The sequence below is a fragment of the Amblyomma americanum genome, chromosome 2, assembly GCF_052857255.1.
Source record: "Amblyomma americanum isolate KBUSLIRL-KWMA chromosome 2, ASM5285725v1, whole genome shotgun sequence".
NCBI lineage: Eukaryota > Metazoa > Arthropoda > Arachnida > Ixodida > Ixodidae > Amblyomma > Amblyomma americanum.
Genome location: NC_135498.1, coordinates 28,979,308 through 29,002,878, shown reverse-complemented (window position 1 = coordinate 29,002,878; position 23,571 = coordinate 28,979,308). Strand labels below are relative to the sequence as shown.

Genomic DNA, 23,571 nt, shown 5'->3' with positions numbered 1-23,571 from the left:
ATAGTGCAAAGAAATTCACTTACAAGTTATTCAGCAGTCACAAGGTGAATATAACGCAGTGCTTCATGTACATGTCTAATGTGTCATTTGAAAGAAGAAAACACGCAAGAAAAATTTGATGTCTATAGACCTTTAAGGGGGGACGTGGCTTTCAAATCGCGAGAATCTTACAAGACAATTGAATTTTAGAATACTCCACATTTATCTATGAGCAGTTTCATAATAGGAGGCTCATTATGTTAAGAGGGATGCTAAAGACAACTCCACGCAATTTTTATTCTCAGTGAAATATTATTGCCTTTTCGTTGAGGTTTGTTCAGCAGCTAGCCTCATTTGTTGCCAATAAAAGTAGATTTAGATATTCTTCCTAAATGATTCAGTCTAGACATTACATCTAAAAATATTGCAATCCCAGTTTGGAAGTGAACGGCAATGTAACAAAGCCCCGGGGATAAGCAAAAAATGCTAGGCACATTTTGCTTGCGAAAATGCCACAACTTGGCTTCCATCCGTTATAGCCAGACATGCATGCAAAAATGAGCATGGCCCTTAAAAAATTAAGAGTATCATATTGATAATGACTGTAGAATAAAAGAGTACTACAAGCAATTGCAGTGCTATTAGTCCGAATAAAGTGGGGAAAGCAAAGGTGGGGGTTAAAGAATAAATAGCATTTAGGCATTCTGGGAACCCAAGGGTGGCGTGGAACCCAGCTTTGGAACTTCTCGAGGAACAGCCTTGCGATGTTGCAAACAGAGGAAACAAAAAAAAAATTGTGGGGATAGTAATTTCATATGAAAAATTTTAACAGAACAGTTAGGATTTTCATAATCGTGTTTTTGTAACACAAATGGCCAGTGCATGAAAAAAAAAAACGCATTGAAGGTCTGTCGCAGGGTGACATTCCCGGAGCCACCCTGTGCAAGTCGTTGGATAGAGGCACCCATCTCCTTGTGTCTCGAGCTAGCTCCTATTTGTGCAACTGCAGAGCTCATTTGTCCCACGGAAGTCAAGAAAGCTGAGTTTCTTCAAAACAATGCACATTGCCATGCCAGTTCCAGTGTTACGGTAGCACAAGTGCAGACAATTGGCATGCGCAGATCTGGGCGCTGCTGCGCTTGTGCTTGCTCGCATCTGCTGTCATGAGCAGTGCAGAGGATCTGGACGAGTTAAGCCGAATTGAAACCACACGAAGCAAGAGTTCAAGAAACGTTATTCGCTCGATTCGAAAACTTCCAGATTGAATAAGATACTTTACTGTCCGGCCAAACATCTGAACTTATGAATATTCACACATCTGTAAAAAAAGAAAAAGGAATTCGCTTTTTCCTACTGCTATGTAGAATAAAACAAGACATACAAAAAACTGTTTATTGAATGGGATGAGATTTTAACAGTGAAACATACACTGAAACACTTATTGCAAGGCACTTGACCCCTGCCAAAAAACATATCTTAATGAAGTAATACCTCAGTTACAAAAATCTAGCAAACTTTGTACCATAGCGATTTAAAGTGCACTCCAGCGCTCTTTATTAAATGCCATGAGCCGGGCAAAACAAAAAACGGAAACACCATTTCTGAACAAAATGACAAACCAAGCTCGTGGCCTGCAGCATGATTAAGGAAAACAAAGCACGAACATACAGGAGCAGTACTTCCGAACACTGTTGCAAGTGACCCAAAAAACACCATTGCTGAACAAATTGACAAACCAAGCTCGTGGCCTGCAGCATGATTAAGGAAAACAAAGCAAGAACATACAGGAGCAGTACATCCGAACACTGTTGCAAGTGACCCACGGTTACCAGCCTGCGAGGAACATCTGGCACCTGGATAGACCAATTTTCCGCCTTCAAGGGTGTCCCAACAACAGCCTCCAATGCAAGCTTCTTTCTATGCAGTGGCATTCAGTTGTCTGCTGGCACTGATGGGGGAGTTTTGCTCCAGTGTATTCTTGCCGCACTCATTTGTAGTGGAAAGTAAGAAAGAAAAAAAAAACAGAGAAAAGAACACTGAGAATGGGGGGGACACAGCTGCCACGAAACGAAACTCAAATGAAACTGGCAGTGTTTGCGGGTCTCCTCATGGGCACCCCATTTACAGGTAGAAGAGCGTGGTAGACAGTCTCTTGTGTGGTTCCGCATGAAGACTCTGACCAGCCAGGAACGCCAGCTTGTGGGCATACTGGCAGGGAGCTGGAACACGGATGGTACCCTGCAGAAGAGGAATAATGCCAGGATGCAGCAGCTGTCTCTGAACTGATGATTCTGTGATAACCAATGGCACTGGCCAATCGCCACGAGATAAGAGCACACATTGAACACTGGCCCCCAAGATCAGGTGCACATTTTTTTTACGAAAAGCGAAAAAAAAAAAAAACGCAGCACAGTTGCGAGTGTTTATTTAAGCCTTATCTGCAATAAGGGGTCCGGCATTTTCACACCAGATTCTTTCATTTCAGTGTAAAGGATGTTTTACAGCATTCTGGTTTAAACTGCTGTGCTCCTCTCCGATGCTACAGTGCTCGGTGATTTTCTAAGCATATAGTGGCGCAGCCAGACACGCCGAGCAAGCCACTTCCGCTGGTGCTTCTGTGAAAGGCACAGGCGCACAAAGTCTCGGCATTAAAAGGTGAAAAAAACAAAACAAAAACGCCATGATGTTTTCTGGGTGCAGCATCTTTGCACACTGCCCAAGTGGATGCTGCGGACGCCACAAAAAACTGAAAAACATGCTCCAAAAAGCTAAACAAAGATCACATTCTCGAGAACAAAAGTGTGGGGGTGGGTTCATTATGCAAGTATGGTATTAAGAGTCAAATTTGAAAGCTCTGTGTGGACCACGTAAGAAATAATTTTAAATCGCTGCTACCAGTAGCTCACAACCTCACCGCAAATCTTTTATCCTGATGGCGTCAGTGGGCAGTCTGGACAAGCCTGTTTAATGGGCAGGCCCAGGTGGCGCGGAGGAGTGCAGTCCTGACCTGATTTGTATACATTTTTTTTTTTATGGAGCGTCTGCATGTATGAATTGAGCGGGTGAGGAGGGGCAACATTTTTAATTGCCGATATCTTCCTGTCAATGAAGCTAACTTTAGCAGTACAGTGACGAGTCATGGAACACCAATAGCTCATGCACTTTTACTGGCCTCTGTATAGACGATTTTATTTCCAATGCATGGGCACGCGCCACTATCTTACTTTGCTGGTGGCGCCTTGCATGAGCCACACCTAGAAGCCATCTTGGGCTGCGCGTACGGACGAAATGCAGCAGCTACCACGTGGTGCTTGTGAATGCTGCCCAGCAGCTTGGCGTTTTGAGTGTTCTTGAACTGAGAATACGGCTGGTTTTGTTTAAGTGAGCCAACAAATCACATAATCCGACTAACATACTGTCAGTGCTGCATGCCATAAGCAGTTGTAAGCAGCAATAGCAGCCATAGCGACGCCGACGGGTCCTGCTCTGCTTACTACCGAGAGATGACTGTTTTATCTGTTGTGGAGCCCATATTTACAGTTATGAATCATAACTAACTGTAGCTGCAACTGTGCACACAAGTGCACAGCAAAGGAACCGCATGCACAGCTACTGATCGCACGATGCACGTGTACTACGGCTTTCTGCAGTACACCTACATCATGCAGTGCAGCCTGTTTCATGTATACCGCACTTACACGATTTGACTGCAAGCCGACCCCCCATATCACATTTCAGAAAGAAAAAAAAAAGGCTTGAAGGTCGTTTAAGCTTGGCCGTTAATACTAGAATGCGATAGCGTTATTCTGCAGCCATCCGCTGCCGCGCGCGAGCATGTCCGTGGGCACATTCCAAAATGAAAATGTGGACTGCTCGTCTGCACTTGCGCCATCGTCCAACTAGCGCTGCCGTCGTGATCGCTGCTGCGGTCCCACAGCACGTCGTTCTAACGTCGTCGTCCAGCGAAATCTCGCACTTCGCAAACAGCCACGTCACGACATCGCGTGGAACAGCTGAAAATTTTCCCCACTGCAGCTGCCACACCTGTATCACCTATTGCAAACGTCGAACTAGCGGCCTGGCGTGCAGTGGTTCGTTTCTTCGGCGTAAAGAACAACAGCAATATTGAATGTAGCCGTGACGAGCGCCAGTCGCTTGCCTGAGCTGGAGCACAAATGACGACTGACAAAGCACTACTTTAAAAACTTGTTAAACGCGGCCGGCAGTGGACGAATGCGTCAGAGCCAAAGAGAAATTACGCGTGAGTGGCATTGGCTCTTCCGTCGGCTACCAACACTCCCCAGCAACGCTGCTGTTCCGGGTGGTGGTGCTGCCGCGGTTTCCATCAACTATTGATGCTCCCTTGAGCGCCGAATGCGCAGTTGAAAGTAAAAAAAAAAAAAAAATTGGAGGACACCTATTAAGAGTAGAACACGAATGAGTTATCAGGGCACCTGTTTGCTGCTTGTCAATTGCTGCCATCGGCCGCAGCGCACAGTGAGAGGATGCTGGTTCTGCACGTTGACATAGCAGCTACTCTAGGCCAGCAACAAGGGCGATGCGACGGAGCCACACAGCAAAAATGCAACCACACTGTAGCATGCCTGATATATAGTTTACCTTGACTTTATGGTGTTATGCTTTGGTTTCGATTTTAAGTCGACCCGCCCAATTTTGGATTTTCAAGATTTGAAAAATGACCTCACCACCTCACGTCACGATTCCAGACTGTGCAATGCAGCCACAGGTCACGCCGCAAACGCATGCGCCGTGCGAAGTGAACAGCGCTCCAGCATGCATGGGCAATGATGCTCGTGACGACTGAGAGAGGTAACCCATGTAAAGAAGCGTTCGGAAGCGAGGGCCTCTGAAACCCCCCCCCCCCCCCCCCCCCCCCCCCCCCCCCCCCCCCGCGGCCCTTCACCGTGGGCGGCGGTGTCCGAGCGGCTGCAGCTATCCCGTTTTCACAGCAATCACGCGTGGCGTCCCCTCGTCACTCGCATCTTTCACGGCCACACACGGCAACGCGGCCAGACGAATTCTCCAAGCCTGCTTTGTGCAAACCCAGATGCATGCTGGGTGTCTGGTGCAGCAGGAAGCGTTTTTTTTTTTAACTCTGGCATTAAGTTAGTGTGCACAAATTACTCTGGAGGACAGATTATGAAAGTAAATGCAGTACATCGACGAACTGGCTTCCAGTATTACATTAGTGTTGCTTTAAAAAGAACTTGCTGCTTGTAGAGATATTTGCCTTGTCTCCCTGAAGAAAACAAGGTAGCTAACGGTGAACATTCCACGCTGCAAAATCCAAGTGCACCAGTCACTTACTGGCCAGTTGAAGTACAAGTGAGTGAGCTTGTACGACAGTCTCTGCATGTGCTCAGGCTTCAGTGTGGTTGTGTCATGGATGACGTTGAAGTGAGTAGGAGCCACTGTGCCCTGACGCACACTCTGGGAGACGAGGTAGAAGTCATACCTGCACAGGACAGAAACAATGGGGAACATATGTACACTGCCATCCTCGTTGCGCAAAGCAGTGCAGTTATGAGAACGAAAATCTCTGATGAGGGGGAATGCTATCACTAACAGGGTAAATCAAAAACACGAGAGCATCCCCAGAGAGATTCCTAGAAACTGGTAAACTTTCGGGTAAACAGGATAACCTCTATTCATAGACTCAGACAATCAAGAAAGCCAGGGGCAGGTATAAAGTGATAAAAACAAAAAGGAGGGGGAGAAAACTGTTCCAGGAGCCTGTCCCATCCAAGCTCCCGCAGAAACTGATGCAATAAAGACCAGGCTCTTTAGTCACAATGTGGCAGTGAACGTTCCCACATGCTAAGTCACGAACGTCATTTTGCGACAGAGCTTTACCCCATGCCAAGATTTTGACAGCCTAATATTAGCTAGAGCTGAACACGGTGGCATACAGGCAGAAGCGGGATAATTGACTCCGTCGGCGCTTGGCCACCACATAGGTTAGGCGGCTTCTGGCATGTGTGCAATGCACCCACAAGGACGCTGAGCGCACTTACATGCAGCATCAACCCTTTGTGGCTGTCAGTCAAGTTCCCATCATAATTGCGGCGTGAGCAACTGAAGGCACTAAAACGAACTAGAACTAGACAATACAGACGCATGGGTCAACTCGAAGACATGCATCAGCACTTGTTTTGTAGCCTGCAGCTGAAACAATTTCTAGGTTCCAGTAGACAAGCTTTGTGTAAGTGTAGGAAACGGCCGCTGCAAAAAATAGTGCTGAAGTGTGCATGTGCCCAAACCGCACCGGCTCCGCACACCCTCCTTCGCTTGTGCCTCCCTCCCACCAACAGTTGATCAGGCTAACATAGAGTCATTGCAGGGCATTTAGGACATGCTGCGCATGCAAATGATCATGAGAGCCATAAAACCCTGCAAATTCCAGAGAAGCATGGTACCTCTACTGGAAGTTAAAAAAGAAACGGCACAATACAGTGCAATTTTTATTTTTCATGCGCGCATCCCAGGTACTGTGTCTTGGCAAGTACTTATGCAATGAATTTGAAGGGTATCACCGAAAATATGTTTAAAATAGAGGTGTGCGAGTACAGTGAAAGTTCGATAATTCAAACTACACTACTTGGTCCGGCCAAGCTCCATAAAGATCTGTGTATAAAAAGGCGCGTTAATTCGAAAGCGAGTCGGTTCCGCTATGGATAATTCTAACTATGCACCGCCGCGTCAAAGCGGCTTGGCACGCAGCACGTGGCAAAAAAAAAAAAAAAATCTCCGCATAGTTAGAGGCTGCGCACGCCCTAAACGGGTACAGAAGATTGAACCAGATAAAACCGTGGAAGAGTGGCTAAAGCCTAAATGGCGCCAACACCGGCGCGGCAGCCAGCGGCGCCAGAGGGTAGGGGTTGGCAGTGGCGGCTGCCTACCCTCATTTCCGTGCAGCCCCAGAGACTCGCAACTAAATACTCGTCATTTCGAGCCCTGTTAATTCAGAAATATAGATAAGTACTGTCAGCGCGGTCCTAGCCAATGCCCATGAAAGGCTATGACTTCCGGCGGGCGCTACAAATTACATGCGAAAAGCTTTTTTTTTTCTTTGCGAGTTGTCCATCCTTCCAACTATCAGTCGACAACGGAGGCACGCGGTCAGTTGCAATCATGACGCCAGCTTTTAGCATCGCCCGGCGGTCAGCCGCTGGCCGGAAGCGGCCAACATGGGCAGACTTCAGCCTGCTTCTACAAATGGCCGTGCATGCCAAAGTGGCCTCTCGCTTCACGACGAACTCATCGTTGCCGCTACACTGCGCTTCATGTTCACGGCAAACAAAAGTCGCACGAAACAGCACAAAATTTTAGCGATGAAACGCGCCAGATTTTCAGAATGCTTCTGGATTTTCGAAGCTGCTAGGCTTAGCCACTACGCGTCGGTTGACGCCAGGAAGCGCGGGAGGTTCTAACAGGTTAACTATTTTGGTTCAGAAAAGGGTCACAAAGAATAATTCGTCCTCTTTGTCATCATCGAATAAATAATAGCTTAACTGTAAATGCACAGCTGTTCTTTTCAGCATTTTACTAAGCATATGGAATCACGTTATTTCTAAATCCTGGCGGCAGCAGTCTGGCAACAGCCGCCTGTTTTTCACCGCTTGTGGTGAGGCACGGCGACAGTGCTTCGGCGTTCCGCTGCACCGCTCAAAATCCGCAGCGCCAGTTCGCTCCATGAGGGTCGCCCTTAACACGAGAGTACTGAAAACGGGGCTTGCACAACCGGAAAAGCGCCGGCACTCTGCAAAGTTCGCTTCTCCCTTTCGCTAGAGCTAAAGTCAAAAGGTAAACACACTGTGATGTTATCACGGCGCACTGCCAAGAAATGCGTTGTGGACCGTGACGGTGCAAAACGGACGAAAGTGTTAAAGACTGACTTTTTTTCTTTTTCAAATTCTTAGGCAAAAATCGGGGTTGGGTGGGTTCATTATGAGAGTGGGTACGTTATGCAAGTAAATACGGTACATATACTGTAATGAAAATGGTTCCCGCCAGTTTTTTCAAGGCTATTCGATAATTCGACCATCGGATAATTCAAACTTTTTTCCAGTCCCATGAAGTTCGAATTAACGAGCTTTGACTGCACTAAACTTTTCAAACATGAAAAACAAAAGGGGAAAAGAAATGTTTTCTGATGCATCAAATATATGTTCGGTATGAAAAAAAAACAAAAACAAATATGCAAGTGCTGTCTTTATTTTAAAAAAATAAAATATGTTGTATGGTCTTTGCGAACAAAACTAGAGTGACTCAGCACCATGCAAAATAAAATACACATTTAAATCCGCTGGATTAGACAGCTTTACAGTATTATGCAACCCCAATTATCAGAAAGACTACATTTTTTCTTCTAAGTTCAGTTCACAGCCTCTCTCTTTTGTCACTCCATTCCACGTGCCTTGGCTCTACAGCTCTAAATAAAGTAGGTTTCTTCTAGCAGCTCATGAGACTGATAGCGACATCTTCCTTGATGAACACTGAAAAAGAGCTGCACTAGATTCCTACCTTCGTTTTGAATATAAAGGAGCAGATGATTTGAGAAAAATCACCCCTATTTATGCAAATACTGTAACCAAGCACCCAATTAACTGGTTTGCACAATCCAGCAGATTCCTCAACGTACCGTTCTGGCCGGGTAACATTGTTGTCAATCACTGTTCCAGGCGGCGGGTTCAGGTAGCCACCCCTGTTGTCCATGCTGAAGAAACGGGCCGCTATCCTCTTGGTCACCACGACAAATGCGAGCTGGGGTCTAGCGGAAAGAAAGCAACCGAAAATGCAGTTTCGAACTCTCCAACAGAAAAAGGTGAACTTACTCTATGGCAAATGCTGTAACTCTTGACAACATTTCGATCGTTCCCTGCTAGTGGTACAGACTAGCACAGCAAATTTTGTCAGCCATTAGGAGCAGAACATGCAATGCTGCTCGACAGATAGAAATGAACAGGGTCACTGGAATGACGATGCACAGCAGGACCTCGCTGATACATTTTTTTTTTAATTGCGGGAAAAACCGTATTATCCGAGAAAACGTATGATCCAAACCACCTGATTGTGAGAAATGGCACTGTTGAATGAGGTTATTATTGACAATTTCAGTTTATAAAAATGTTGATTGGCATTTCTTCGCACAAAAGCTGAACAGATCCTACTCCAGAGCCCGATGGATTCAGTCCTCCGCGTTCGCGCTTTCTTTAGCACGGAAGAAATTTCGTAACTCATCTGGTCCGTCGACAGCAGTGACGAAAGTAACCAAAATCTGTTCCTTGTCATTTTCAGATGCTTCGCCCCTTTGCTCCCAAGTACTATCAGAAAGCCACTGCAGCAAGTGATTGTTGCAGTGTTTCTGCTTTTTAAACTCTGTTTCCCAGACACAACCCGTTCGTATATAAGCGCATCGCTGTAGTTCGCAGAAGCTTCGCCTCCTTTCCCTTATGCACAGCACAGAAACCTCACCGTCTCTCCTCTTCATATCGAGTCTCCGCAGAAACGGCAGTCACGAATTCTAGTGCGACATTTTTATTTATTTTTTGTTCTTAAAGGTAGTGCTTCGCCTCGTTGCAACAAGGCACTGCAGAGAAGCCACCACGGCGGTTGACCGCCGCAAAAAATATGTTGCGTGCCTTCTCGTTCAGCCCACTTTTTATGTCTGCACATATGCAGTTGGTCAATAAACGTATTTTACAACCACAATTTGTCAAAATTTTAAACGTAGTAGCCGGGAAATCGCGTTTTCCGGGAACGTATTAGTCGGGAAAAATACAGTGCAACTGTACGGGATATTTAATGTCCGCGATTTTTAATGTACGGACCGGGAAATCGTATGAACTGGGAACGTATCAACGAGGTTTTACTGTACATAGGAGAAGATGAACCTACTCCCTTCCTGGAAACATCTCGGTGAGCAGGCTCTGGATCTGGCCAACCTCCCACTCCTGCACCTGCAGCAGCTGGCCATCTGATACGCCATCACGGAAGAACAGGATGCGCTCAGGAACTGAATTGTTCTCTTCTTGGTACTGCTTCAGAGACACTGCCATCAAGAAAAAAAAAAGCGAAGAGCACTAGTAAAGCAAACAACACCAGCAAAGCAGGCCCCAGTCACCACAGAGTTTTATGCTTCCGACACGGGCAGTTTCAGCTGCTGCTCAATTAACAGAGGAAGATGGTTATAATGAAGTCACATTGATGAAATCTTATGGAAACATGTATTTTGACATGCAGATTCCAAAAATGTCATTGAAATTTTCGTAAAACAAGCCCTCGCGCATTTATATCACGTTACGTAACTTCTTGCCAGGAGATTAAAATGCACGCCACTGGTTTCTCTTGACATGAAGGTATGCAATAAGGGTAAAAACTGCATGTCATAAAAGTTAAGTTGCACTCGCACACCGATTTTCTGGACTCTGCGAGACCCGGAAAATGGTTAAAATATAAATCCATGAATTTAAAAAAACTTTCTGTAAAAACTGGCCTTAAAAACTGCAAAGTTCGCCATTTCTCATGTTCTGCTTGCCACCAATAATACTAGACTGCACCTGAGCCACAGTCATGTTTTTTCACGTCCGCACCACCTCACGTCACGATACGACAGTGCAACATGGCCACAGTGGGCCATGCAGGGAGAACTATCGTTGAAAAAGAACTAGTGCTGCTTCAACCTCCGTCTGACCTGCTTTACTGCGTTTTTCTGGCAGACGTGGATGGAGAGCTTTCCAATCGATGCATTCTGGGTTGTCTGGACATTCAGCACACTCACAACCCAAACGAAAATTGGATAGAACTACTTAAACAGACGGGCAATATTTCCTAGGCTGCTGAAGTTGTTTTTTGTACAGCCCTTTCACTGCTGTGGTGCACGCAGACGCGTTCTTTTCGCAAGCTGCTGCTGGTTTCAGTCTCGTTTTCAGTCTTGTTGTGCAGACCTCCATGGGAAATCCCAAAGCTAGTAAAGATATCATTCAGTACCGTCTCACCATTTCCTGTGTTTTGAGATGCTCAAGGTTTGTGGGGGTTTAACATCCAAAAGTGACTCAGGCTATGAGGGACGCCATTTAGTATGGCATGAAGGAACACCTACTTTATGGCGATCAATGCGGCCTGAAACATATGAAGGGCTGGTAGTAGCCAGCTGTTTAGGATAGGATTGTTATTGTAGATGTCATGAAATAGGCAAAAGTGAGAAATTAATCTGCAGAGCACTGTAACAAGAAGAGACTTGTATTTTCAACATTTAATTCCGAGTACTGATTTCAAAATTTACTCTACAGCCAAATGGTCACTTCAGTTCCAGCCAAATTTGTATTGTCATTAGGAAAAAAAAGAATATGGAAGTCAAGTACGAGCGTCCCAAGATCACTGTCAAGACGGCGGGAGGCGAAGTAATACCGGAGGTCGAGAAGATTCGAGTGCTCGGGCTGCTCATCCAGCGAAACCGAGTCAACAGTGAAACGCTCAACAAGTTCGCGGGCAAAGCGACCGCGGCAATGAGACTCATCAGGAGGGTGTCCAACAGAAAAGTGGGGATGAAGGAGGAGAGCCTGACTAGGCTCGTTCAATCCTTCGAGTTAGCCACATAACGTAAGTGGCCGCCTTCCACAACTGGAGGCCGAGCGAACGTAACAAGATAGACGCCACCATACGCAAGGCATATAAGGCGGCACTCGGTCTCCTCGGGAGCACGAGCACCGAAAAATTCATGGCGCTGGGAGTCCACAACACGGTGGACGAAATAGCCGAAGCACAAAGAACGGCGCAACTCGAGCGTCTCTCTGAAACGAGAACCGGAAGACATACTGCGGAACCTTGGCCTCTAGCCGAGGGAAGACACGCAGCAGAAAGACACCTATACCGAATAGCATCAGCAGAAAGCTCAGGGTCTGCCCGATCCCGAGGAACGTGAACCCCGAGCACAACAGGGCTCTCGTGGACCTCCACGCCAGAGAAGAAGGCGCCGTCTACGTGGACGCGGCGGTGGTTGTCGGTGCATCGACAGGTGCAACGAAGACAGCGGCGAGAGTCCAGACTCTAGAAGCGCACCGGGTGGAGGAGGTGGCCATCGCCTTGGCCGTCTCCGACCCCGGATGCACTACAGTGTTGTGTGACTCTAGAACGGCAGTGAAGAACTACGCCAAGGGTAGGGCATGTATTGAGGCCGCGCGCATACTGCACAAGGCCGAAGACATCGGACGCAAAAGTGCTGTGGTGATCAAGTGGTTTCCGGCTAACATGGGCAGTGACGTGTCGGAACGCGGGAACGTGAACCACAACGAGACGGCCAACTCGGCCGCGCGGAGGACTAACCAACTGCACGGCTGCAAGCACGGCCGACTCGGAATGTTGGTCGCGGTGCAGTGCCAAGGATAAGATGACCCCCCCTTCAACGCAATAGTGAAATGGTACAGACTGAACAGACAGACTATGCCGGCCCCTCACCCGGGGCTTACCCGGAAGGAGGCAGTGTTATACAGACAGTTACAGACGGGGTGTCCCTGCTCACCCTGGTGCTAGCTAAGCATGTGTGTCCTAGTGTGTGCGCGAGTGAGTGTAGACTGTGTGCAAAGGAGAGAGCCACCGCGGCTCACATCCTTTGGGACTGTAGTGTAAAACCGCGATAAGCCAGCGAGAAGACGACGATCCCGCCGCAGCTAGAGGCTGCAACGACGAGCTATGATCAAGAGACACAACTCAAGGCCGTCCAGCAGGTCTCGGCAGCTCTAGAAAGGCAGCGGCCGAGCGAAACCGAGGAGAAGGAGGGCAGCACCCCCAGGAAGGGGGCGGCGGCCCACTCAGTAGCGAGGGATCAAGACCCCGAAGAGCACAATGCACAAGACTGACGTAGTGGCCGCGTCGCGGTAAAAGCTCGTCCTCCCTGCGTGGAGGGAGCCTAACCGATTCTGCAGGCATTTTCAATAAAGTTGTTCTCTTTCTCTCTCTTGAGCAGAAGGCTTCGAAGGGCTGCACCCAGCTTCCTTCGCTATACTCAAGTAGCCATATACTTTTCCTTCTTGGAGGCTATTAAAAGCCCGACTGTCTCCATCACACAACACTGCGGTGTATCTCAGTCATGTTTTTCAAGAGACCAGCCTAAAAGAATCTTTTGGCACTTGTGGGTGGCTTTCCATTCTTGATACTTAGGGTCCTCATCTTGGGGCCAAGCTAGCATCCTAAGCAGTAGTTCGATAATACCATGAAATCAAGCACGTATCTCGTAACCGTAAATAGTTCTATGACAGTTCCCACGCAGATGTACGACGAATGACCTCTAGTCGGCCAAGTTCCGTCAAATGATACAGTTACATTCCCCGGATTTGCGAAGTTCAGGTCCGAGTAGAGGGACGTCACGGCTGCCGCGCACTTCCCCATCACAAGCGCAGATGTGTTCCGAGCTGCAGGATTTTTTTTTTTTTACATAGTCTTGGTATGTCTATTTATGCATTCCACGACGAGATGTTTCGGGCAGAAAAAACATTGTTCAGCACAGTCTGACCGTTGTCTGTACTCATAACTGGACGAGTAGCGAGCATGTTTACCTCGAAAGGATTGCAGGTAGCACCCTCACCGGCCCTTGGCGAACTCCATCCAGCTCTCAATTCTCATCAGGTACTGCAGCCAAGGACAAGCTTAACTGCAATTCCATATTCTCGCCCTGCCTTTGAAAGGTTCACAGGGCTGCCGCACACTTTGCATTGCACACAATGAAGCAGTTCGTTCACAACCGCTAAGCTTAATATGGTGAACTCAGTTACGTTGGTTTTGACGTGCGGCGCTTCAGCAGAGGACGAAGTCTGAAGAGACTACTTATGGCGAGTTGCTGACATCAAAGAAAGTCGTCGCCGTTCTTCGTTCGCCCGATGTTCAACCGCTGCTATTTCTTCGCAGGAAAGAAATGGCGTGTCGAAGCGCACTGTTTGTTCCACACCGTCGGCTGCGGCACACGCGCCCGCGCCCTCCGTGAGCACACTGGAAAGGCTCGCTAATTTTTTTTAAGGGGGGACAACTCTTTCGGGCCAAAAATTCGCGAAAAAATGGGTTTTTCAATTTTGTCATATTCGGATTCATGATGTCATTTTGCACCTGACGTCAAATTTTTTAAAAGAAATAGCCAGTATTTGCTTAGTAGGCGCACGATTTGCCTTTTAAATTGAGGTCAAATCATAACTACACGCTCCCCCGGCGTCGTTTTGGTCTCGTTCAAAAGCTCGTGCCTCCACCTTTTTTTTTTTTAAATTGGTAAGCAAAGCTGGGTGTCCCCCCTTAAGCCTCACAGCTCCATGGTTGCTGGCTGGAGAAAAGTTTCTCGCTAAAATTAGATAGTAGAAGGATGTAGCTTTCAAACGAGACCAAAATGGAAGCTCTCCCTGAATCCTTTATCGCTGAGTGCGAAGTTGAACTTTGCGATTCTGAAGTCATTTTTATGAGCCAGAATGGTCTCATGGCTGACTAATTGTTGATATCTGAATAAATACCCATCGGAAGACACTGATATTTCAGAAACAGGTACCGTATTTACGCACATAATTTGCGCACTTTTTATTCAGAAATTAGGGCTCGAAGAAAGGGGTGCGCAAATTACGCGGGGAATTCGCGAGCGCTACTTAAAGAACTCCACAAAGATCATAACGCGCAATATACGTATAGTGTATGTTGCTGCGTATACGTCAGCACCCGGACCCGCACCTCACGCTGGCTGCCCCCCGAAAGAAGTTGACTCTAAATGAAAAGCCGCGCACCCCCTCCCCACTTGCGGGATGGCATGAAGGTGCATGAATGAAGCTGAATAAGACGCTACAACAGCGTCATCGCTTGCGGCCCAGCCAATTGTTCGGTAGTTCCGGATTCCGTAAGTTTGCTTTCGCAACTTCGTCCGGGATAGCAAGTGCGGATCAATAAATCAATTATCACACTACACAATTCTTTAACAGTACCGCGCGAGCGTCGACCAAACTGCTTGTTGGCGCCTTATCACGGCGCAGAGCTGCGAAGCCAGCTAGAATAACCACGTGCGCACTAGTTTGCTAACACAACGATTGTCGTCTATGGGCAAACTTGTGCGCACGCGGTTATTCTCGCTGGCTTCGCCGCTCCGCGCCATGATAAGGCGCTGACAAGCAGTTTGAAACTAGCAGTACAGTTGTGTTATCCCATCGCAAGACACGACCGAACAACCAAACACAAGCCGCCAGAGCCACCAAGAAAAGTGCAGCCAGCAGTCGAGTCACATGCATCAACCAAACAGCGGTGTTTGGCTCTTCTATCAGCTGCCGATCCTCCCCGGAAGCGCTGCTGGCCATTCCGAGTGGCGATGCCGCTGGTGCCGCCGCTATTGTAACAGTGGCCTCTGACACCACCATAAAACGCCCAGTGCACAAAAGATTGAAAAAGCCTTCCGAACAAACACGCGGAATAGCCAAATGCTACTGGGTAGAGCCCGCGTGCATGATGGTGGCCTAGCGCAGCGCGGTGCATAAAATATGGTAGTAAAAAACGTTTTTTTTGTAAACCCGGGTGATAAGTTAAGGGTGCGCAAATTATGCGCGTAAATACGGTACTTTATAACTTCTAGAGTGTGATAAAAAATACCTAAAAAACGATTTTTTTTGCCATTTTTTTCTCCTCAAAGACCCGGGTCTTCCTCCCCTTAAGGGGGGACGCGGGTCTTGAAATCGCAAAAAATGGTCAAAAATGGCAATTTTCAAAAATTGCGATTTTGAAGTCTTTAATGTCCCAACTATGCCTCTACAAAATATTTTAGCTGAATTCGAACTCAAAGTATGAAAAAAACGGCAATTTAGAAACGTCGGTGAGCTGAAATTGAACGCCAAGCGCGAAGGTTTGCCCCATTTTCAAGCTGCCGTAGCTCCGCGCGACGCGAACCGATCGGCGCCATCTTGGTCTCGTTTGAAAGCTGGTTTCCCGCTCTCCAATTTGGCGCCTTTCGGCAAGCTGTAAACCCTCACACAGCGGAGCTATCAGCACCCGTTCGCAAGGGGGAAAGCGTCGCGAGACAGCCACCGATTGGGTAAAACGGGCGCCTCCTCGAGGCGCAGCCCTCTGATTGGCCGTGACGCAGCTGAAGCTTGGGCCGTGACGCAGCTGAAGCTTGAACATTCGCATTAGACACTCCTCACTGTCTTGTTTTTAACCTCGCAAGAAGCAGTTTCTCGCTTCAACCAAGGAATGGCAACAACCAGCAGAGCTGTTGCAGCACAGCTTGGTTACAGGCCTGGGAGCTGCCTCATTGGTAGGAGCCTTGAAAAATATAAACAGAGGCTGTGCAGGTCTGATAAGGGTCACACCAATGCTGAAAAGGTGAAGAAGAGGATGGCCAAGAAGCACAAGCCTGACAGCACCCAGGACTACTGCCCAGGACTTTTGTGAATGTGTGGCAGATTCAAAGACAATAGCAAGTGAATTTCTGAGCTTTTTTTTTGTCAAGTGCCAATGCAATACAGAGGTTTTCATAATCTTTACATGAACAGATTTCTGTAAATTTGGTGTTATTGTGTTCAGCAATGACTGGGCGGCATGCTAAAGCATTAAATTTTTTCATATGATCAGTAAACAAAAATGGCAGAGTAAGCAAAACTTTGAATGCAATTTTCTCAGCTTTGCTTTTTCGATCAAATGCCTTTGCCTTACGGAACTTTTCATAATGTTTGCATCGACTGATTTTATTGAACTAGGTATCATTTTTTTCAGCAACACCTCAGCTACATCCTAAAGCTTTCCAATTTTCATTAAACCCAATAGACTAGCAATTAGGTCAGATGTAAGCTAATTACTCCCACATTGTTTTTTTTTTCCTACTTTGTTATTCATTCATGACCTATGTAATGACTTTTTAAAAATTTCTTTAGCTTTAGGATGTGCAATGGGCCCTTAAGAATGACAGCATTACTTTAAAACTAGTTTTTTTAATTAAGAAATCACCATAATGGCCCGTAAGAAAAGACCTAAGTGGCATAAATTATTTTGCAATATCTTCATTTCTAGATGAGATATATAAAATCTGAATATATATTTGGGATTAGCATTCAAAGATATATCTGCATGCCAATTTTCAGGAAGATATGTTAAGAAATAAAAAAAAAGTTTTCAAGACCCTCATCCCCCCTTAAGGGGAGACGTGGGTCAAAAAGCGGCGATTTTAAGTAAAAAAAAAAATCACGCGTTTTTGACTGCTTTAGTATAGTAAACTTGAGCATTCCTGTTTCATGTATGCAAAAATCAGAGCCATAATTGATCTGGAAATTATCGAAAACCCCTGTTAAAGTACTCGCGGTGGCTAGAAAAGGTGCAGATCAATCTCTATAACTGGTGCAATGTTCATTTATCTGGCATCAATATTAAAGAAAAAATGTTTCCGAGGAGCGTCTCCCCTTAAGAAGCGAGTGAATAAAAAAAAAACTATTTACCAAAAGCCCAGACAGGCAGACCCCACAAGAAGAAAGCATGGTAAAAGATGACTTCTGTCACAGTGGCTCCTGGTAAAATACCTATACAATTTGGGCCTTACCAAAACCCACTTCCAATTTGCAGGAGAGCAGTTCAGCTCCCCACCACTCACATGCCAGGTGGGTCTTGAGGGCGTTGCCCAGTTCCTGGTGCGTCTGGTGGAAGCTCACGCGCGAGTACCATCGGGTCAGGCTCTTGTTCAAACTGGCAACAAAGCCACCAGCCGAGAGGCCCTTCTGGCGGCAGTCATGGTACGTGTCGTAGCCAATGCACATCACGCTTTGGAGCTGCAAAAAAACGCAAGAGCCATCCAAAATGGGTCCACAGTACCAATGCATGTTATTACACTGAGAATCGAAATGTTGAAATTAACACTTGGCTAACAAAATACAAACCATATACAACTCAGGGGACTAATTGCAGCTATAAAGGATAAACAGTAAGCCCTATTTATTCGAAAATAAACTAACTGCTGGAGTGCTCCCAGCCAATGGCCATGCAAGTCTATAGAGCCGGACTCGCACTAATGTGGTTGCTACAGGTCTCATACCAGTTAATTTGGACAGACTCTTTAAGAAAGGCTGCGTTGAGTATGGCGTTACGCAATCATCTAAATATCCTCAAGCATAAACTGCGAGGTACAGTGCCGTCTGCGCATCTCTGACGTGTCCACACCTGCAGGTGCACTGGCAGTCTGAAGGCACCGACTTTGAACAATTGTCCAACTACATGGTTTCAGTTACACATTTCTGACCTTCGAGCTAGCTTCCACCAACGGTAGTTATTGGCCACGCACCAACCAGCCAAGCACTGCGCATGCCAATGCACCATTTCCCACGCTTCTGTTCGCGAGGTTTTTATCGAAACTGCAAGCTTGTCAAGTTTCGCTCGCAATGTGTGCAGTGAAGCCTACTTTGCAATGCAACACTAATGCGGGCCTGCACACAGTTGCAATGTGAAAGGCGCCACCAAGGCCCTTGCCACTTCGCAGCAGTTCAGCTTCGACATTCCACATAGAGTGCACATAGTGAAGCATTTACAGAACTGCAAAATATAGTTGTTGCCAAACAGTTCTAATCTCAAAAGAGGGTGACCACAGCCCAGCCTTCACCCAAATCAATTTACTGCAATGCAAGGATTTTTTTTTTTTCAGTTTTCTGGAAGTCATTTGTTAATTGGAACACTTTCTTCCAGTACCTTAAGTCCAAATTAAGGGGAGAGGCACCTCGAAAAAACTTTTTTTAATTATGAAGTTAGAGGGCTGAAATTTGCACAGCTGGCATAAATTGAGCTTCTGTTTTTAAATATGTAATCAGTTTTTTGATACCTCTAGAAGTTCAATTTTTATTCTCAATGAAATGTATAATTAGCTCCTTTTTTGTGCACAGAATTTTTATTAGTAATCATTATTACAGAGAATTTAAAACATCCTGGGTAGTTCATTACAAGCTGCAGAATGTTGAAATCTAGGTGAAATTATATTTGTCTGCATCTTTTTCAGCCAAAAAATTCATGAAAATTAGGGTGTCATTTTCTTTTGTACTTCAGTCTGTTGGTATGATGCTCTAATAAAAATATGGTAAGCCTAATTATATAAACTAGATTTCCACACTCTATGCACCCCAAGGAACATCTGTGCAAAACTTCATTGTGATCCAAGAAGTACAAGAGGAAAAAATTGTGTGCACAAACTTTAAAAACGGGCAAAAACACCAATTTGAGAAAAACTCAATTGAAAGTTCATTTGTATGTTGGAGGCCAAAATTTTGTCTCAAATCACATAAAACTTGGTGGCAATATAGTTTAACATGTTGGCCACTAGCCCACAAGATTAGAACTCTCCTGCAGCATATGTTTGGCCCTCATGGTTCTTGCGAACGGAGTCCTCAGTGCGTGCTCGCTTCACCTGGCTGCGGCGATGAGACTTTGCTTCAGCAGTCAGCTTGGCAGACATCTTTTTAACTCTGCTCTGGTCACTTTCCAAGCTGAGTCTGACCAGCTGCTTAGAAGGGAGGATTCCCAGTTCTTCTAGCACCTTTTCGAAGCTGGAGTGGCCCCTGTTGAACCACAGGACTGCAATGGCAGTGGCTGTCTCCACTGCAGTCCGTGATGCAAATCGGCTCTTTGGACACAGCATCCAAATCTTGCTGTTGAGGGATTCAGCAGCGTTCTGAGTCTTCCCTCGCAAACAGCGGGTAAGCAGTTTCGAGTGTGTCAAGCGTTTGTATATTGGCAGCACTGCTTTTCCTTGGGCTTTGGTTAGGAGGGGGGTGTGGTCCGAAGCTGGTTCTCCCAGAGCTTGGGCTCTCTTCTGCCTGCACCAAGACTCATTCCCATCAGGGCAAAACCTGTGGCTGCTTGCACCATTGCTGGAGCATGAATGGAGGTAGGACGCCCAGATTGCACAGTACATGCCTCTTACACTGCCCTGGTTGCTTGTTATTGCAATCTGATAATAGTTTTGCAATTTCTGGATGGCCTTCTCACCAAGTTTCTGCCCACGTGGCAGTGGTGTCTTCAACTTCCTTAGTACAGTGCCAAGACGTTTATAAACGTGGTTTGTGCAGTCCTCTTTGGTCACTGCCGTCGACCCATAAACCTGTGCGTCAGAAACTGCAGCATATGCCTTGCTGTCACCATCACTAAGAAATGTGGTGAACCGCATGTTGTAGGACTGCGTCCTGCTCCAGATGCGTAGTGCTGCTTCTGTTTCCATTGCGTGCGATGAGCACTCAACATTTTTTTCACACACAGGAGAATGAAAGGCCTTCCATACTTCATCCTCTTCGTCACCAAGTGCTTTGTGGCTGCTACAGCCGTGGCAGTAGTTGGTCAGCACTTCGAAGTCTAGGCAAAGGCCAGTGTCCACAGAAATGGCAGTGCCAACACCATTGTGGCTCTTGTGCCCACGCTTCTGCCAGGTTCCATCAAACATGACCGCAACGTCAGTCTGAGCAGTCTCCAATGCAGTTATCAGTCTTGCTTCTGCAAGATTGGCGGCGGCTGCTTTGGTGGCGGCGATGTGTATTTTCTTCGCTATGTTTTGGAATGTCTTATGGTGAAGTGGCTTCTGTAGGCCAAGAACGCCGCAAAACCTCGTCAGCTGATTGTGCCCGACGCCTATAGAACGCGCAGCGAGCACGCTTTCACGTTGGTAGCGAAACTATCGCGGGGGCTTCCACTGTAGCGCTCTGCGTCGCTGCCTTCACGGCTGTCGGTGTCAGTGCGTCGCGACGTATACAAAGCAGAAATTGCTGCTGCCGGGCATGCTTCATTTGCACACCTGAGCTCCAGGAAAGAAGCAAGGCCTTTCCGCTTGTTTTCAACGTCAACCACCACGAGTAGGCACTTCCTGCACGTCCCGCACATGGCACCGCTAACAAGCCTTGTCAGCGCTTCAACATCGCAGATAACGACGCTTGCACCGGTTCTGCTCTCACCTGCCTCATGATCCTGGAACGCTGCCAACTTTTTTTTCCAATGCGTTCACAAAGTCAAAAGCGTCACTGATAAAATCAGACGGCCTTGACTCAGCAGCGCTGGATGACATGCTGCCGTCCTGCCCGTTCTGCTGGCGTAGGGGGCTTGCAGCTTCCGTCGCGTTCGTGGCTCTCCTTCGCTTTTGCTTGCGCTTACCCCTGTACGGGCACGCAGTCCGGCTCTTGCGGAGGCGAAAGTTACGCTTCTTCTCGTTGTTCATCGTCGAAAACTTCCGATAATGCAAACAAATGCTCGGTAGCCGTGCTAGGCGATGCAACGCGAGTGGATACGAAAGTGCGGGGGTGGCTCCACTACACGGCGACAGCCAATGGCGGCCTCGGGTTCGTGTCACGTGACAACAGGAGTGCTCCGCAGACGCGGGAAAAAAGTGTTTTCTTTATATTTTCTCATGAAAATACGAAACTGACGGAGGTGCCAGTTGAAAGAAGAAGGCTTAGCCTAATTTTTGCAAGTGGCCGCAATGGCGGCCGGCGCCGCTGCCATGAGCGGCGGCAGCTCTAAGGTGGCCGAAATTGGGCAGCACGCGCAACTTTTTCGGTCACCGCGGGTCATTTAGACAAGTTTTTAACTAACTTCTCGTACAAATCTTACTTTCATATTTTGCTGCATGAAAGTAGGATGTTCAAAGATGATAAAACAAGCGAAAACAGAAAATTTTCAAAATAATGCTGATTTTTCAACCCGCGTCTCCCCTTAATGAGCTTTCAGTGTAGCAAGGCTACAACAATGATGTCACACACTGAAGTAATAGTTGCCAGCCCATACAATGAGTCAGCAACAGAAGGTACCGTATTTACACAATTGTAAGTAGACCTTTTCTTTTAATTTGAAAATCCAAAGTCGGGGGGGGGGTCCACTTACAATCGAAAGGAACACATCGCACTGTAAGTAAAAGTGAGACAAACGAGATATCAGGCATGCTACAGAGTGGTATTTTTGCTGCGTGGCTCTGTTGCATCGCTCTTGGTGCTGGCCTTGAGCAGCTGCTATGTCAACGTGCAAAACTGGCATCCCCTGCTCTGTGCGCGGGCGGTGGCAGATGACGCCTATTTATAAACAGCAAACTGGCACCTCACACTCCCCACACGTGGCTGCTGACTGCGGTTACTGATAAGCGGCGGCGGCCCGCTAACGCAATCGTGTTCTAAGGGAAGCTCAAGCATCCAACAAGTTTTCTTTTTACTTTCAAATGCGCGCTCGGCGCTCAAGGGAGCGTTGATAGTTGATGGAAGGGCCGCTGTTCCAACCGAGGCGGCACCCCCCTTGGAACGGCAGCGGTGCTGAGGAGTGTCGGTAGCCGAGGCCATTCACGCGTAGTTTCTTTTTGGCTAACACATTTGACTACTGCCGGCCACGTTTCACAAGTTTGTAATGTAGTGCTTCGTCAGTCATCATTTGTGCTCCAGGTCCAGCAAGCGACCGGCCATCGTTCAAGGCTAATTCAAGATGGCTGCCATTTTTTACGCCAAAGAAACAAACAGCCGTGTGCTGGGCAGAAAATTCGACGTTCGCAATGGGTGATACAGGTGTGGCAGCTGCAGCGGGGAAAATTTTCAGCTGTTCCACGCGATGTCGTGACGTGGCTGTTTGCGAAGTGCGAGATTTCGCTGGACGACGACGTTAGAGCGACGTGCTGTGGGACCGCAGCAGCGATCACGACGGCAGCGCTAGTTGGACGATGGCGCAAGTGCGGACAACTAGTCCAGTGACTAATACATTTTCGTTTTGGAATGTTCCCACGGGCACGCCCGCGCGCGGCAGCCGATAAATGGCGGTCGCTCGATAATGCTATTGCGTTCAACTACATATTCAAGGCCAAGCTTAAGGGGGGAGACGGCTCTTAGAGACGGAAAAAATCGCGAAAAAATCGATTTTTCAAAAATGTAATTTTCGAAATCTGCAGCTGTTTCTCTACCACCCTGTGAATTTTCTAATCTCTAGAGCCAATATTTGGGCTGTAAAAGGAGTATAAAACTTCGATCCGAGCTCGCTCTTGGCAAATTTTCGCGCAATAACGGGGCTTTTTCCGAGACATGCTATTATCGTTTCACTGCAGCGATCGCGGCCATCTTGGTCTCGTTTGGAAGAGCTGCTTTTCGTTTTAAATTTCGCGCAGTTCCTGCTCCTTTATGCTTATTGGATGAGGGAGAAAATGCCGCCAAAAAGCAGTCGCAACGCGCGATGCTATTCGCTAGTCGGTGCACGTGACTGAAAGCTGCTATCTGATTGGCTGAAGGGCCTCGTGTCGTCTGCTGGAAGCGTCTGTTGAGCCCAAGCGGTAGCCATTTTGTCAAGGTGTGTTCGCTGGTGCTTCTCGCGACGATGTCAACGCCGGCGCCAAAGTTCAGCACGACGCACAGATATGGAAAAAAGAGGAAAAAATCGCTCATTAACAACCTCAAGAAGAGCGCCACGGTCACCTCGAGCACCGCGGACACCACAGGCACCGTGGGTACGCCTCCGCCAGCGGATCGGGAGGTGCCGACCGAGCTAGGCCTAACGGCGCCGCCGGTCGCGGAAGCCTCATCGGGCAGCGGCCGTGTTCGTCGCGATACCCAAATGCTGCAACCTTCCGAGATAGAAGAAAGGGAC

General features: G+C 47.3%; 2 protein-coding genes across 2 annotated transcripts in view; both read right to left on the bottom strand.

The window, feature by feature from the left end:
* Positions 1–1,357: 1,357 nt before the first annotated feature.
* The window catches only part of LOC144120867 (piwi-like protein 1), a 66,729-nt gene continuing 44,515 nt past the window's right edge, over positions 1,358–23,571 (bottom strand). Inside the window, exons 15-19 of the mRNA XM_077653635.1 lie at positions 17,591–17,765; positions 9,898–10,051; positions 8,642–8,770; positions 5,308–5,455; positions 1,358–2,217 (exon numbers count right to left, since the gene is read on the bottom strand). Coding sequence (XP_077509761.1) covers positions 2,101–2,217; positions 5,308–5,455; positions 8,642–8,770; positions 9,898–10,051; positions 17,591–17,765 — 723 coding nt within the window. The 3' untranslated portion in view covers positions 1,358–2,100. The remainder of the gene's footprint in view (positions 2,218–5,307; positions 5,456–8,641; positions 8,771–9,897; positions 10,052–17,590; positions 17,766–23,571) is intronic.
* Positions 18,635–21,915, bottom strand: LOC144120869 (uncharacterized). Its single transcript, XM_077653637.1, has one exon. The coding sequence runs from the start codon at positions 20,411–20,413 to the stop codon at positions 19,310–19,312; it is 1,104 nt and encodes a 367-aa protein (XP_077509763.1). The 5' UTR covers positions 20,414–21,915; the 3' UTR covers positions 18,635–19,309.

Bases quoted from the DNA above. Each gene is read 5' to 3' on its own strand.
- LOC144120869 (XM_077653637.1), bottom strand. From the start codon at position 20,413: ATGTTTGATGGAACCTGGCAGAAGCGTGGGCACAAGAGCCACAATGGT.